This window comes from Chelonoidis abingdonii, chromosome 4 (genome assembly GCF_003597395.2).
Source record: "Chelonoidis abingdonii isolate Lonesome George chromosome 4, CheloAbing_2.0, whole genome shotgun sequence".
Taxonomy (NCBI): Eukaryota; Metazoa; Chordata; order Testudines; family Testudinidae; genus Chelonoidis; species Chelonoidis abingdonii.
Window position 1 is genome coordinate 54,100,118 of NC_133772.1, and position 15,146 is coordinate 54,115,263.

Consider the following 15,146-nt stretch of genomic DNA (forward strand, 5'->3'; position numbering starts at 1 on the left):
TTAATACTCCCATATTGTACAATAGGGCTTCACTCTAACATGGGTAAAAAGTATACCAGTCAATGAAATAGATACATGAATCTGAAGCTGAAGAGCAGCTCCATGTAAGCCTGAAAGCTTGTCCCTCTCTCCAACAGAAGTTGGATCAAAAAAAGATATTACTTCACCCACCTTGTTTCTCTAATAACCTGGGACCAACATGGCTACAACAACACTGCATATAAGCTTCATCTCTTGCATTCCTGCAGGTACTAACTTCAAAGAGTCTTGCAGGGTCAACATTGAACAAGAAAAAAGCAACACAGCAAGAAAGTCATTTTTAAATAACCTGCAGACAATGGAATCGCTCACAGAGGGAGGTGTTACTCCACATGAATAAGGGTGGCTAAATGTAGTCCTAAACTAGAGCCCATATTTTGGGCCCAGAGCTAAGGCAATCCAAACATGCCAGTGATCTTTGCAACCTACCTCTTGGGGTATATTCCATGCCATGTAAACATGGCTTTTAAATTCATCCATCCAGACTTCGGCCACTCTTAGCGCATTCCTTCGGACATGAGCAGTGAGGTCTTCTGTGTACGGCTTATGAGCTCTTTCAATATGGGCAATCCTGGAACAAGGCAGCACCTCAACACTACCTCCACATTGCCATACCTAGAAAAAATATACAGTACTAGTTGAAGTCAGTAAACTGAGCCCACTATACAGTAATGCAGTGTCTTATCACTTTCAACAGGTACACTGGAACTTTTTTGGTTTTAGACAGAATACTGATGTTAAGGAGAAACACAACCAATATATATTGGGCTGTCAAAAATTATCTTAGAACAAAGCTGATACTCCTCTGACAATGTTTACAGTAGCATCTAAACAGTTTCTTCCAGAGACATCCTTCCTTAGCCAATGTACCCAGCCTCATAATAGTAGCAAAAACAAAAACCAAAATCTACTTATTTAGTATTTATCAGTAGCTCACGCAGCACTTCACAATCTTTAATGTATTTGTCCTCACAACACCCATGTAAGGAAGGGCGGTGCTATTATTCCCATAAGTGGGAACTGATACACAGAAGGGATAAGTGACTTGCCCAAGGTCACAGAGGAAGTCCATGGTGGAGCAGGAAATTATACCCAGGTCTCCGACACCCTAGGCCAGTGCACTGACCACTGATCCCAACAGTATCTGCGTGCATTGTACAAGATATATATAGAACTGCAAACTTTTCCCTCAGAGAGGTCACATGTAGCCCTTCATATGCACACCTCACTGTTCAGAACTAGATAAACTTAGAGGTGGGAAAACCAAGCCACTGAATTGCATGTCAGAAGATCCCAGAAAATCCAGATTCCAAGAGGCATGGAAAATAGATGCATCTTACATCGTCCTTTAAAACACAGCCCAGACAGCAGTAAGAGGCATTTCTTTTGAGAGTGAATTCAAAAACCAGGGTTCACTACTGAGAATGACCTATCCGCAAGTTTCACACCTTGCAAATGCTAGCCAATCCATTTATAGCATTAGCTTGATGTTTCTATTAAAGTGTGTGTTGGCACTGAGTATCACAACAGTGATGGGCTAATGCGTAGAAAGTGGTATTGTTAGTTGTGAGTTGTCTTGGCTTACGATTTCCTTGCTTTTAAGTGTTTAGTGTGCCTGAGGAAATCCACTTGATCCTTAGCTCTTTGTTTGTTTTGCAGGGGGACGAAATAACTACACCTTATATTATGTGAGCTTTATATTATAAAATAATAGAATCAAGGCATCAAATTCAATACAAGAGACATAATGGTGTAGTGAATGCTCTTCAGGCAGAAACCCAAATGTGCTGAAACTAGCCTCATTTCGAGTCTGCTGAACTGAACCCAAATGTTTGTGAGATCGATTTGGTAGAAACAGTTTCATTGGGATATGCCAGTGCTTGCGTTATGACATGAACACCATCAAGTTGTAACATCACTACTGGAAATCCCTGGCCTTTGGTACCCCCTCCCTATAGGGCAAGAAGAGAGGAAGGATGGCTCCTTCCTGATGAAGCTAGCCCAGAGGAGTTCACACTCTGGTCTCCCTTGAGTCCTGTCCCTAGTGAGTACGGAAGGTGGGTTGGCAGAACATCAGGTTCTGGAACTGAAAACTGAATCTCTCCAAGTCTGTCCAACCTATATGCATATATTCTACCAGGAAGACACTTAGTTCAGCCATTCATTTTATACATTTAGACAACTGGATTGAATATAGCATTTAGGCACTTGGTAGCTTCTGAGACTGAAGGAATGTGGCACGGATTCAGAATGTTTACAAAGCCTTTTCTGGACTGGCGCCAAATTATGTTCAGCATATGCTGGGAGGAGAGAGACAACTTCGTTGTTTGAGCTCACTGGATCATGAGCCCCCCCATAGTATAATCAAATGAGAAAGTAGCTTAAAAGACTTTTCCACATCTTCACCTCAAGAACTTGGAATTCTGTAAGAGGCAATAAATATAACCAATCCCAGTGAAAAACTGTGACGATCACCATTAATATTTAACAGGAACCAGATAATTGTTCTGGTATGAGAATAAATAACAACCTGAAAATAAGATTTTTGTCCTCTTACATATTTCTAAACATAATATAAAGTAGGCAATCCAGCTTTAAAAGCTAACAAGAAATATTAGTTTCTGAAAGGTACAATTCTAAATAGCTCAACTGCCTTTTCTAAGAAAGATTCTTGACGTTTGATTTGTGTGCATTTATTCTTTTGTGTAGAGACCGTCCGGTTTGGCCAATGGTCCTCGCTTGCAGACAGCCCCCCAACCTGAAGCAAATACTCACCAGGAACTGCAAATCACACAACAAAAACACTAATCCAGCCCATTGCCAACATTGTCCATATATCTATTAAAGGGACACCATCACAGGACATAATCACATGAACCATGCTATCAGAGGCTCGTTCACCTGCACATTTACCAATGTGATATATGCCATCATGTGTCAGCAATGCCCCTCTGCCATGTACATTGATCAAAACCAGACAGTCTCTACGCAAAAGAATAAATGGATACAAATCAGACGTCAAGAATTAACATTAAAAAACCAATCGGAGAACACTTCAACCTTCCTGGTCACTCAATTACAGACCTAAAAGTCACAATTCTTCAACAACAAAAACTTCAAAAACAGACTCCAACGAGAATGCAGAACTGGAATTAATTTGCAAACTGGACACCATTAAATTAGGCTTGAATAAAGAGTAGGAGTGGATGGGTCAGTACACAAAGTAAAAACAATTTCCCCTTGCTAATTTTCCCTTACTGTTCCTCACACCTTGTTGTCAACTGTTTGAAATGGGCTATCCTGATTATCACTACAAACATTTTTTCTCCTTATAATAGCCCACCTTAATTGATCAGTCTCGTTGGAGTTGGTATGGCAACACCCATTTTTTCATGTTCTCTGTGTATATATGTATCTTCCTACTGTATTTTCCACTGCATGCATCCGATGAAGTGGTTTTAGCCCAAAAGCTTATGCCCAAATAAATTTGTTAGACTCTAAAGTGCCACAAGTACTCCTCGTTCTTTTTTCCAAATTTTGGGAAGCTCAAAGTAGATCTAAACTCCAGCTCTGTAACAGGCTGAAAAAACCATTCATTTCTATAGTAGGCTGAACTTCAGGGGAGTTTGAACCTGGATCTGAAATTTTAGGCTCTGTCTCCTCTAATTTTAACACCCTCTCTCTCTCTCTCTCTCTCTCACACACACACACACACACAGTGTTTTGCAAACACACACTGATGTAACAAATATTATAATATGGTTTATAAACAACAATTACCCAGTATCCCAGTAAACTCCAATTAATCAAACCTATTAGTCCTCCCTTTCTTTCTTACACGCTGTCAGTCTTTGTTCTATTTGCGAAGACTAATTAATTACACTGTTGCAAGAAGCATGAATTCACTTAAAATCTTAAAGTTAAGTAGGAGCTGTCAACACAGATGCTGACAAAATGGTATAGTTGTGCAAGGCAGATTCTAAACCAAACCTAATTATTTATAACAAAAAAAGTCTCCTGGAATCCATGAAAATGTGATTAGCATATAACAAAAATCCATTCAGATGTGTCTGATAATGTGCCTTTATAGCATCTATGTATCAAGGTGAAACTATGCCACTCAGTTACTAATTCTTGTACTAAAGAAGTGAGAAACAAACATGATTTGAATATCGAGGGCCCATACATCAAGTTATATAGTCTCTACAGGACTATTAGCATAGTCCTGTTTTGGGAGCAGCATACAAGCACGCTGCCTGAGCAGGAGGCACAAATTCACAGAGCACCCAGAGGCACAAAGGCTGTGCGCGCTGGCTCCTTCACTCACTGAAGGGATGTAGCACCTACTCCCCCATTCAGCTGGTCAGCTCTTCTAGCTGATATGGGGGCCAGGCCATGGTCCAACAAAGCCAACAGACCCATAGGAGACACTGGCTGCACTAACACCTCTGAATTTAGCAGCTTTTGGCCAGAAGAAAGGTAACTTTCTTCTCACAGACCCAGCTCACAGGGAAGTTGGGAGGCTATCTGCAAGGACCAATTCCTAATCCCACCAAAATCCATGGCAAAACCAACAGTGAGTTCAAGGCATCCAGGATTTGGTCCTAAATATTTATAATGTCTTCTGAGATTCCTGAATGAAAACTGTAAAGGGAACAATCCTATGTCTCCTTGCAATACATGGTAGAACTCCCACAGAAATGCAAAGTATTATTATTTGTTATGTTTTACTTATACTGCATCTGTACCTCAGCTCAAAGAGACTCCAAGAAGGGAACAATGAAATTATTCATACTATTATACAAGTATCTACAGTTATAATTTTCTGCCAGGTTCTGTGTAACCCCCTGAAATTACATAAGCACAATGTCTGTCTGTCACCCACCAATGGCTGGTCTGAATAAGAATATAAGAGATTACTCCAGCTACCAACTAGAGGTTTTACTTCTTTAGCGCAAGTAGAGGCTTGTGCTTTGGAGCTGCAAGTCCATGGTTCAAACCCTGCTAAAAACAAAGGCTGGTGGGTCATTAAAAACACAATAAGGAAAGGCAGCAAGAAAGAACAAACAATTGTTTAAATAAACAGGCTTTGCCATCAAATCAAGAGTCTATTTCTGGTTGGTGATGAGCACAGGGAGGAGGCAGTTCTTGTGGTTAAGGAACAGAATTGAGAGATCTGGGTTCTATTCATGGGTCTGCCACAGGAAAACTGTAACCTTGGAGCCACATTTGCCAAACTTATTCATCTTGAGTGGTACCTTAGTTTGCGAGTAGTCCCACAGATCTATAAAGAACTAAAGTCAATGGCATGCATTATTTCAGATAAACACCAAAGTAACTGACAACAGGATTTGTTCCTAAGAATGGACCTCAGGGCTATCTATTATTCAACTATGGACTATGAACAACAGAGGAGATTAAAGAAAAAAAACCCATCAACAAATCAAAATATGAAGATTGCACCCATTTGTGCTCACAACCATATTGACTGATTTGACCAGCATATCTGACTGCTTCTGCCCATGGGCCAGACCCTCCAATCCAGATGAAAGGTGATCAGTGCAAAAGACTGACTGGGGTAGGGAGGGCAAAAGTGGCTTAAAGATCTAAGATGTCCTGGACTATTCAGAACTGCTCTCTCTCACACTGGATACCTATGGTCCCAAAGCGTGTGTTCACATAGTCAGGAATTGCTGAGGTATATGGCTTGCTCAGCCTTCCTCCCTTTTTCCAGAATATACACTTGCATTGGCTACTATAACCCCTATGGGTAGCCCTATAAAAGGGAAAATTCTCAAGTATCAGTTAAACTAGCTTTAGGGCTACATTGCATCCAGGGCCACACGGGTGTGTGTGTGTGGGGGGGGTAATTGGGGCAATTTTCCCCAGGCCCCGGGCCCTGCAGGGGCCCCTACGAGAGTTTTTTGGGGCCCCTGGAGCAGGGTCCTTCACTCGCTCCGAGGGCCCCAGAAAACTCTTGCAGGGCCCAGGACCCCGGAGCTTCTTCCACTCCGGGTCTTCAGCAACAATTCGGCAGCAGGGGGCAAGACCCCAGGTCCCCTGAATCCTCTGGACGGCCCTGAGTGCACCACAGGAATGGCTGGGAAAGCAGCCAGAACAGGGCCACAGATGAGGTCCTATATGTTTACATGGCAAGGACAGGTCATCAGCAATGCTCATTTAAAAGCCTTCTTATACAAGTGGAAGAGAAGATACTTGAAGATACTCCAACAACTATGGTTTAAAGGAAGCAGAATACCTTTTACTGTTGGTGAGGCAGACTCTTAATATATGGTGGCAAGAGCTAGAAACTGCAGTTTTCTGGGGGATCCCTCGCAGCAGGACACTATGTATAATGTGAGAAAGGATTCCGTATGCAATTTCTACATGTATGTACACACTTTTGAAGCTACCATGTCTATAGAAGAATACTGACTGCTACTATAATCAAGTGATAAACAACAATGCCCAATACTGTAGAACAGTGGTCCCCAACCTTTTTGTGGCCAGTAGCACATTCATGTTTTCAGAAGAGTGTGGTGGGCACCAACAATTTTTCAAGACATTTTGTATTTGTACATTAATACAAAAAAAATCCTATTTAATATTACATAATATATGAATCGAGAGAAAAGCCAGAGAAAAGCTGCGAGGAAAGAGAACAAGGATGCCTGCAGCCCCGGAGTACTCTGTCCCCAGCAGGTGCGGGGCCCCGGATTGTCTCTTCTGCTGGACACTAGGTAGTGCCGGGAACAGAGAGCACTGTGCCTGCAGCCTTAGTTCTCTGTCCCCAGCAGGCGCAGGGCCGTGGCTTCTTTCCCCTGCTGTGCACTAGGCGGGCACACATAAATGCCCTGGCGGGTGCCATGGCACCCATAGGCACCACGTTGGGGACCACTGCTGTAGAACCTCAGAGTTACAAACACCAGAGTTACGAACTGACCAGTAGCCTGCACACCTCATTTGGAATTGGTAGTATGCCATCAGGCAGCAAAGGAGACCAAAAAAAAGAAAAAAAGAAAAAGAAAAGCCAATATTCGACAGTACTGTTAAACATAAACTACTAAAAAAATAAAGTTTTAATAAAATTTGACAAGATAAGGAAACTGCTTGTATTTGTTTCATTTAAATTAAGATGGTTAAAAGCAGGATTTTTCTTCTGCATAGTAAAGTTTCAAAGCTGTATTAAGTCACTGTTCAGCCAGGAGTGCCGGCAGCCTTTTTGGCATCCTAGGCTGCGGAAGGTCCCGCTCCCAAAATGGCGCCCCCAACGGAGGTGGCAGAAGGTCCCACCCCTGAAATATCACCAATGATCGTGGCGGCCGAATATCCGGCCACCGCGGTTGCCACCCACCAAATGTCAGCATCCTAGGCAACCATCTAGGTCATCTAATGGGTTGCGCCGGCCCTGTGTTCAGCTGTAACCTTTTGAAAGAACCATAAAACCATAATGTTTTGTTCACTTATGAACAACCTCCATTATCAAGGTGTTTGTAACTCTGAGGTTTTACTGTACTCTGTTTTGCAAAGACACCTCTTGCAAAGTTATCTCATTGGGGCTTTGCCTGTAGGGGACTCCTGAAGGTTTTCACCTTGATAGGGAGGATCAGCCCCTGGGAGTATTTTCATGTCTTCAGCAGGATGGAAGGGGACATCTTTTAAAGGCTTTTTGTTGAAGGCCCTGTTATTGATGGGTGTTTCCTCTCTTGCTGTTTGCTTTAGAAGAGTTATTTATGGATTCCAATACTGCAGATTCACTGCACAAAAAATCTAACATAGGGGTTTATCCTTTAAAAATAACCCAAACCCTCCTTCAGTACAAAGTCTTTTGAATTTTCCTTTGCAAGGAGAACCTTTGAAACAAATGCTTGCTCTTGGCATGGCTCCCTGAAGAAGTTCAAACAATCAGATAACCTCAAGAAGTACTTAGAGGATTCCCCCTTTTGAAAGGGTTTCTTTACAGCTATGGCAAGGTGGCAGAATGCTGCGTCTTGGAAGAATTTCAAAGCAATGTCAGGCATACTAATAGTGTCTGGGATATTCTGAATGCCTGTGAAGCAGAAAGCATTTTCTTCAGAGGGCTAAGATCAGCTGAGGTTGTAACCTAACCTAAGAAAAATACATGGCTGTAATGGAAGATGTGGTAGGAATATCAACTGAAGGAAACTGGTCCATGAAAAAAGGAAGGGTTCAATTTCGTTCACAAAATCTGCAGTTTATCATCAGTAAAGAAACTAATAGCTATGTGAGGACAGAGACACACTCCACATCACAGCTTTTTAAAAAAATATTATTACTAAAAGTACATTTACAAGGCACCCATCCTTGTGGCCCTCCATTTGTGTGCAGACAGGCTAGAATGGTACCATGCAACATCTTCTCACACAGGAAACATGTATTTTGCAAACTGCCACTGCCACCAACTAAGCGAGGCTAAAAGGAAGAGATGAAATTTAATAGTGAAAAGTGCAAGGTCATGCATTTAGGGATTAATATCAAGAATTTTTGTTATAAGCTGGGGACGCATCAGTTGGAAGTAACAGAGGAGGAGGAAAAGGACCTCAGAGTATTGGTTGATCACAGGATGACAATGAGCCACCAAATGTGATATGGCCGTGAAAAAAGCTAATGCAGTCTTGGGATGAGCATCAGGCGAGGTATTTCCAGTAGAGATAAGGAGATGTTAAGTACCGTTATACAAGGCACTGGTGAGACCTCATCTGGGAATACTGTGTGCAGTTCTGGTCTCCCATGTTAAGAAGGATCAATTCAAACCGGAACAAGTACAGAGGGAGACATAGGAATCTCGAGGAATGGAAAACCTGTCTTATGAAAGGAACTCAAAGAGCTTGGCTTGTTAGCCTAGCCAAAAGAAGGCTGACGGGAGATGTGATTGTTCTCTATAACTATATCAGAGGAATAAATATCAGAGAGAGAGAGGAATACTAAGCTCAGTACCAGTGTGGACACAAGAACAAATGGGTATAAACTGGCCATCAGGAAGTTAGACTTGAAATTAGATAAAGGTTTCTAACCATCAGAGAGTGAAGTTCTGGAACAGCCTTCCAAGGGGACAGTGGAGGCAAAAGACATAGCCGTTTCAAGACTAACTGATAAGTTTATGGAGGGGATGGTAATGATGGATAGCCTAATTTGGCAATTAATTGTCTTTGACTATTAGCAGCAAATGTGCCAATGGTCTGTGATAGGATGTTAGATGGGGGGATGAGTTGCTACAGAGAATTCTTTCCTGGGTCTGGCTGGTGAGTCTTGTTCACATGCTCAGGGGTTTAGCTGATCATCATATTTGGGGTCGGAAGGAATTTCCTCCAGGCAGAATTGGCAGAGGCCCTGGGGGGTTTTCGCCTTCTTCAGCAGTGTGAGGCACGGGTCACTTGCTGGTGGATTCTCTGCACCTTGAAATCTTTAAACCATGATTTGAGGACTTCAGTAGCTCAGACATAGGTTAGGGGGTTGATACAAGAGTGGGTGGGTGAGATTCTGTGGCCTGCATTGTGCAGGTGGTCAGATTAGATGATCATAATGGTCCCATCTGACCTTAAACTCTATGATTCAACCCAGTCACTGCATTGGTGAAGAAGATTCCAAAGTCTGCAGCAGACACCTTCTCAAGCATCATCTCAGAAAGATGATCCTACATGTCACTCTACTGTATTCAGATATACATGCAAGTTAGAGAGGTGAGATCCAGCTGCTGAGAACAACCTATCCTCAGCCTCCATACCAGGCCGGCTTAGCACATTGTTTGCTCACACTCTGCACTAGCTGAAGCTGCAGATAGTCTTACAGGATAGCCCTATAGAGTGGGAGGTGGTAAGAGACAAAGGCATGAACTTCCATGGAAATAATATTTGCATCCAAAAGAAATGGGCACTAATCGCTTAGTCTGATGTGGATGAAAAGAAGCACTTTGATCCATTGCTACTGTCTAGGAATCCAAGAGCAGAAATGAATCTACTAAACCCCCAAGTTTGAAAACCTCCTAGACAATAGACAGGCAGAAGCCATCAGTTGAAGGAGCAATCAAAGGCTTTGCCTGTTCTTAAAAACACTTTCAATTGCCTCCCAGCAACAACTCTGGATTAAACTTTAACACACTGGCTTTCAGAGAGGTCACAGACTCAGACAGATATTGGGGAAGTCAGGGAAAGTTTCTGTCTTGGTAAGGTGAACAGGAAACTCACAGATGATTATCAGCTTTCTGAAGACACAGTAGCCAAAAATATGCCACCTAGTCTCCCCCTCCCAGGGGCTTCACACTGAACAAAAAGATCAACCTGATTGGACCCTGTGGGACTCCAAGTCTTAGCCATTCCCAAACACTACACATTCTGCAAGGAGTGAAGAGGGCCATTTTAAAACTCACTTCTTCCTCAAGGCCCACAAACACGAATTCCTGCCAGTAAATATGGTACTGCTAAGTAGTAGGCCAGGTTTGACCTCTGTCCTTTTGACTTATGCAGTGCTGAGTACACTGTCGGCACTTAATGAAGAACAGATGAGACTATTAAAACAGTTCCATCCACCCTACCAGGGCCAGAGTTAATTCAGCAACATCTGTCACCAAAGACACAAAAGACTACTAGTAGGATCCTGATCCATAGTCCATCCAGCTTTAGGTCCTCATGCTCAAACAGATGCCTCAGCAAATTTCCTTTGCCAATAGAGTGTGGACTTCCAGGGAAGACAGCATGTGTCAAGGCTGCTGGATGATCAGATCTGTGTAAAAATACATGCCACACCCCGCTAACTCCTTAAGAACAGTCAGGAATGGCTCTCCATGGCTCCACATGTGGAGAGTTTGAGAAGTTCAGCATCCATGGGTCTGGGGAAGTAAGGATCAGAGCCCCACAGCTGTACCACACAGTTCCCCATCTGGCTTTTTGTAGTCCAAAGTTTGAATTTGACCCCCACAACACACACTTTCTACTGAATTAATAAATTAACATTTTCAATTAAACAAAAACACAACTGAAAGGAGGCATTACCTCCAATTTGCATTTAAGATTACAATATATATTATTGTCTGAGATTTGTCTCTTGGTTCTAGGGCCTAGAAAGAGCTTTACTCACTAATGATTTCACACCACTGTATAAACCATTAAAAATGTCTAGATATAGGGCTTTCTTCAACAGCGATTCAAGGAGGAGTAAAACTTAGAAAACTCACTGGGGAGAGAGAAAAATTGCAGAACCAGAAATCAGCTGCAACCTCCACTCCATCAAGGTGATACGGTAGTCCAAAACTGGACAGTCCTGGCCGTGGAAGGGGCATGCCCATGACAGTTTATGCACTGATACAAGGGATCCTCTCAGAATGATCCAGGGGTAGCCTAACCATAATATATAGCTGCTCTGCACCCCTTCCCTAATCAAAAATGCTAAGAGGACTGAGGTAGTAACAACAGATGGAATCTCTCTTTTGACCAGCCTAGCACAGGAAGGGATACACCCTCAAGTTGGCTTTGGTGAATCTGGTCCCTATTCTCTTAGATGCAGGTGTCGTAACAGCAGCAAAGGGGAAGGGATTACAAACACCACTTTTTAAATATAAAAAAATGGAATTTCCATTTCAAGAGCCAGAAAACCTTCCTCAGAATAAAAAGGTCCATATTTCTATTAATTTTAAGTATTTCTAAATCTCTGTCCTTGGATAAATTCCATTCAAGTGCATTTAAATGTGTTTGAATTCACAAACACTCAATCAAATCAGCTATTGCATTGAAGCTCATCCCTTTCAGAATATTTAATTTATACTTTGACATATGAAGATACACCACTTGTTCATTAAAAGCATTTCTTTTTTCATCTCTTTAATCACTGAGTGTTCCTTTCATGTTGCTGTAGCTTAATCTAATCAAAAACAAATTCTGTGTGACACTATGCAGTTCATTAGCATGTACCATAGTTGCTGAATTGATACTCATCATAGAGTCTCTTAGAAAACCAAAATGGCCTTGTTTGCAACAAACAACATATTTGGACTCCAGACAAGGCTCTTTAATAATTAAATAGTTTGTTAGGACCTTTCAAAAAGCTAAAGTATTTTCTAGTCTCTGAAGTCTGCAGAAGTGAAAGTGTTTTGTATTTTTAACAAACATCCTGCAGGAAAAAAACCCAGTCAGTGTGATTTCATTATTTTTGTGGGTCCCAACAGATAGTCACTTATTTTCAACATGAATGTTTGTCATAAACATACAGCTGAGGGTAGCATAAAATCCCTCTTTTACCTGTAAAGGGTTAAGAAACTCAAATAATCTGGTTGGCACCTGACCAAAAGGACCAATAAGGGAAGAAGATACTTTCAAACCTGTGGGGGGAGGTTTTGTTTGTGCTCTCTTTGTTGTTCTCTCCAGGACAGAGAGGGACCAGGGCAGGAAAAATACATCTCCTAAAACCCTACCTGAAATAAGCATCCAAGATTACAAAAATTGTAAGTAAAAGCAAGGAAATGTGCTAGCTTATCTTCTATTTTAGCTTGTGAATTTTCCCTATGCTAAAAGAGAGGTTTATTCCTTTTTTTTTGTAACTTTGAAGTTTTGCCTAGAGAGGAATCCTCTGTGTTTTAAATATTATTACCCTGTAAAATTACCTTCCATCCTGATTTGACAGGGGTGCTTCTTTAACTTTTTTTTCTTTATAATAAAATTCTGCTTTTAAGAACCTGATTGTTTTTTCAGTGTTCTAAAAAACCCAAGGGTCTCATCTGTGCTCACCTTGTTTACCTATTTGGTTGGAAGATTATTCTCAAGCCTCCCCAGGAAATGGGGTGAAGGGGTTTGGGGGGATATTTTAGGGAAACAGGAACTCCAGTGGTCCTTTTCCTGAATCTTTGTCTAACTCACCTGGTGATGGCAGCAATACCGTCCAAGGACAAGGAAGAATTTGTGCCCTGGCGAAGTTTTTAACCTAAGCTGGTAGAAATAAACTTAGGGGGTCTTTCATGTGGGTCCCCACATCTGTACCCCAGAGTTCAGAGTGGGGCGGGAACACTGATAGTTTGGAACAATTTACCACATAAAATATTTGTAGATTGTGGACACTTAAGTTTCACCTAAGGTTATTTTGTTATTATTGTTAATTATTTATAAATCGCCAACAGTGAGCTTGGTACTTTATAGACAAGAAAAGATCTCTGCCCCTTCCAGCATAAACAGATCACATACAGATAGGTGAACGGGATGCAACCCAAATTAAAGTGATGGAGCGATGGATTTTGCCACGTGTGAGGGTGGTAGTTCTGTGATTTCTTGGTTCCATATTTTTCTTACAGTATTCTAACAGCTCACTGTGGAAAGGAGTAGGCTTTAAAAAGGCTTGATCTAAAACCCACTGAAATCAGAACACCTACTTCCATTGATTCCCCAATGGGCTTTAACTGCTTTTTGATGGTAGTGATTTTATATGATTATAAAAGGGGAAAAGTTTTAGGTAAAGATCTCTTTAAATCTATTAGTAACCATTTTTCATTGGGTCAAAGTGTTGTTCAGACAAAACTTCCACTGAAATCACAGCATTTTGACCGAGGACTTAACATTTGCAGGATTTGGCTCATGCCATATTCCATGCAAGTCTTGCAGAGAGCCCAGGTCCAGGTTTGCACACTCTGCTGATACTTGAAGACAAACCTTTAAACAGAAACTCAGTAAGGTTCTTTCAATAACAGCTTCCTTGGAAGGAGTCTGCCCAAAGAGTAGATCTAAACACATTGTCTTGGGCAGTGTGAGGTGAGTTCATTCAGGTAGTGATTCAGGATATGCGCGCTATAGGAAAGGCTGGAAATTACAGAGTTAATGTAGGATATGCTCTTAGTTTGCCCACATGCTTACATTTGTGCACAAAGCAGAACTTCACAAAGAATTAAGACCTTGGTATTTATTACAGCAAGCAGAAATTAACAAGAAACTTTGCACTGATGTGAAACTGTCTTTATTTGGTGTTAGTGGCAGCGAGAAGCAGCATTGACAGAAATTAGATCAGAGAATTTAGAGGTGGAAAAGTTCATTTAGATTAGTTAATCCATTCCCTTGCCATCACAGGACTGTCCCTTAGTATGAAATGACCCAAGTGATGTGGTTTCTTGGGAGACTATTCTAACTGCTCTCTGTCTTGGAGCCTTCCCTTTTATTTTAGACCAAGTTTTGCACGTGTTTGTGATAATAACCGCTCTCACTCTCAAGCTGCAAATTCTAAGGGCAAACTGCAATAGGCCCAGAAAAACACAAAAGGGAAAGCTAAACGATTTAAAAAAAAAAATGAAAGGCTTCAACATAACTAGAGTTGGCCCTCAATTTTTAAAATGTAAATTATTCCTTAAATTTTACTTTTGAAGTCTTCATTAATTGCCTTACAAGCTTCACTTCACATTAATTATGCCTTTATACAATGCCCTCATGGAAAAAGTAATACATGTAAAGAATCTTTCCACAATAAATTGTCAGTGTTTTCCTCTCCCTTTTAGCTAATTGCTTCATTATGTACTTTTTTAATTGTTTTGTTCTGCAGGGATTAATTTTGTACTTATTTTCATGAACCGTAAAACTTTTACAATGTATTGTTAAACTACGTAAGCTGGCGTGCTGTTTTATAATTGTAGTAAGCCACTTCAAGGCTTGTGCTATTAGGAGATAACATGCTTCCAGGGTCACTGAAGGCATAAAGAAAGCTTCACTCTGTTGTTTCTCAAATGTATCCATCTCGCTGCTAGGCACAGTAAAATAACTGATATTTAAGTCACTCCATTGCCAAATTTATGCTGTAAATAGGAAGCAGAAGAAATCATAATTTACCTGAAAGGGGGGTGAGAAACAAAGTGTATAACCAATGCAAATTACCAGAGGTTTAAGGTTTGTGTGACAAGATATTGTGACTGATCATTTTTCATGCATTTTTTTAAACTCCTTTCCAGTCCCTGACGCTGGCATAGGGCGTCAGAAAGTCTTGCATTAATGATAGCTCTTGTGCTACGTTAGGGGACCCAGTCAGAAGCGCAGTAAAGTGAAGGGTCTGTACCAACAATATATGAGATACTATGATATCAGAGGTTACAGTGCCACTTTTAGCTGCCCTTAAGGTATTAAATTTTG

The 15,146-nt window shown here is 41.3% G+C and overlaps 1 protein-coding gene across 2 annotated transcripts in view; it reads right to left on the reverse strand.

Annotated features, from left to right (window-relative positions):
- GALNT18 (polypeptide N-acetylgalactosaminyltransferase 18) overlaps window positions 1-15,146 on the reverse strand; it is a 509,102-nt gene that overhangs the window by 196,770 nt on the left and 297,186 nt on the right. For both annotated transcript variants that reach the window (XM_075065179.1, XM_075065178.1), the window contains exon 7: window positions 469-654. In XM_075065179.1, the coding sequence (XP_074921280.1) occupies window positions 469-654 (186 nt within the window). The remainder of the gene's footprint in view (window positions 1-468; window positions 655-15,146) is intronic.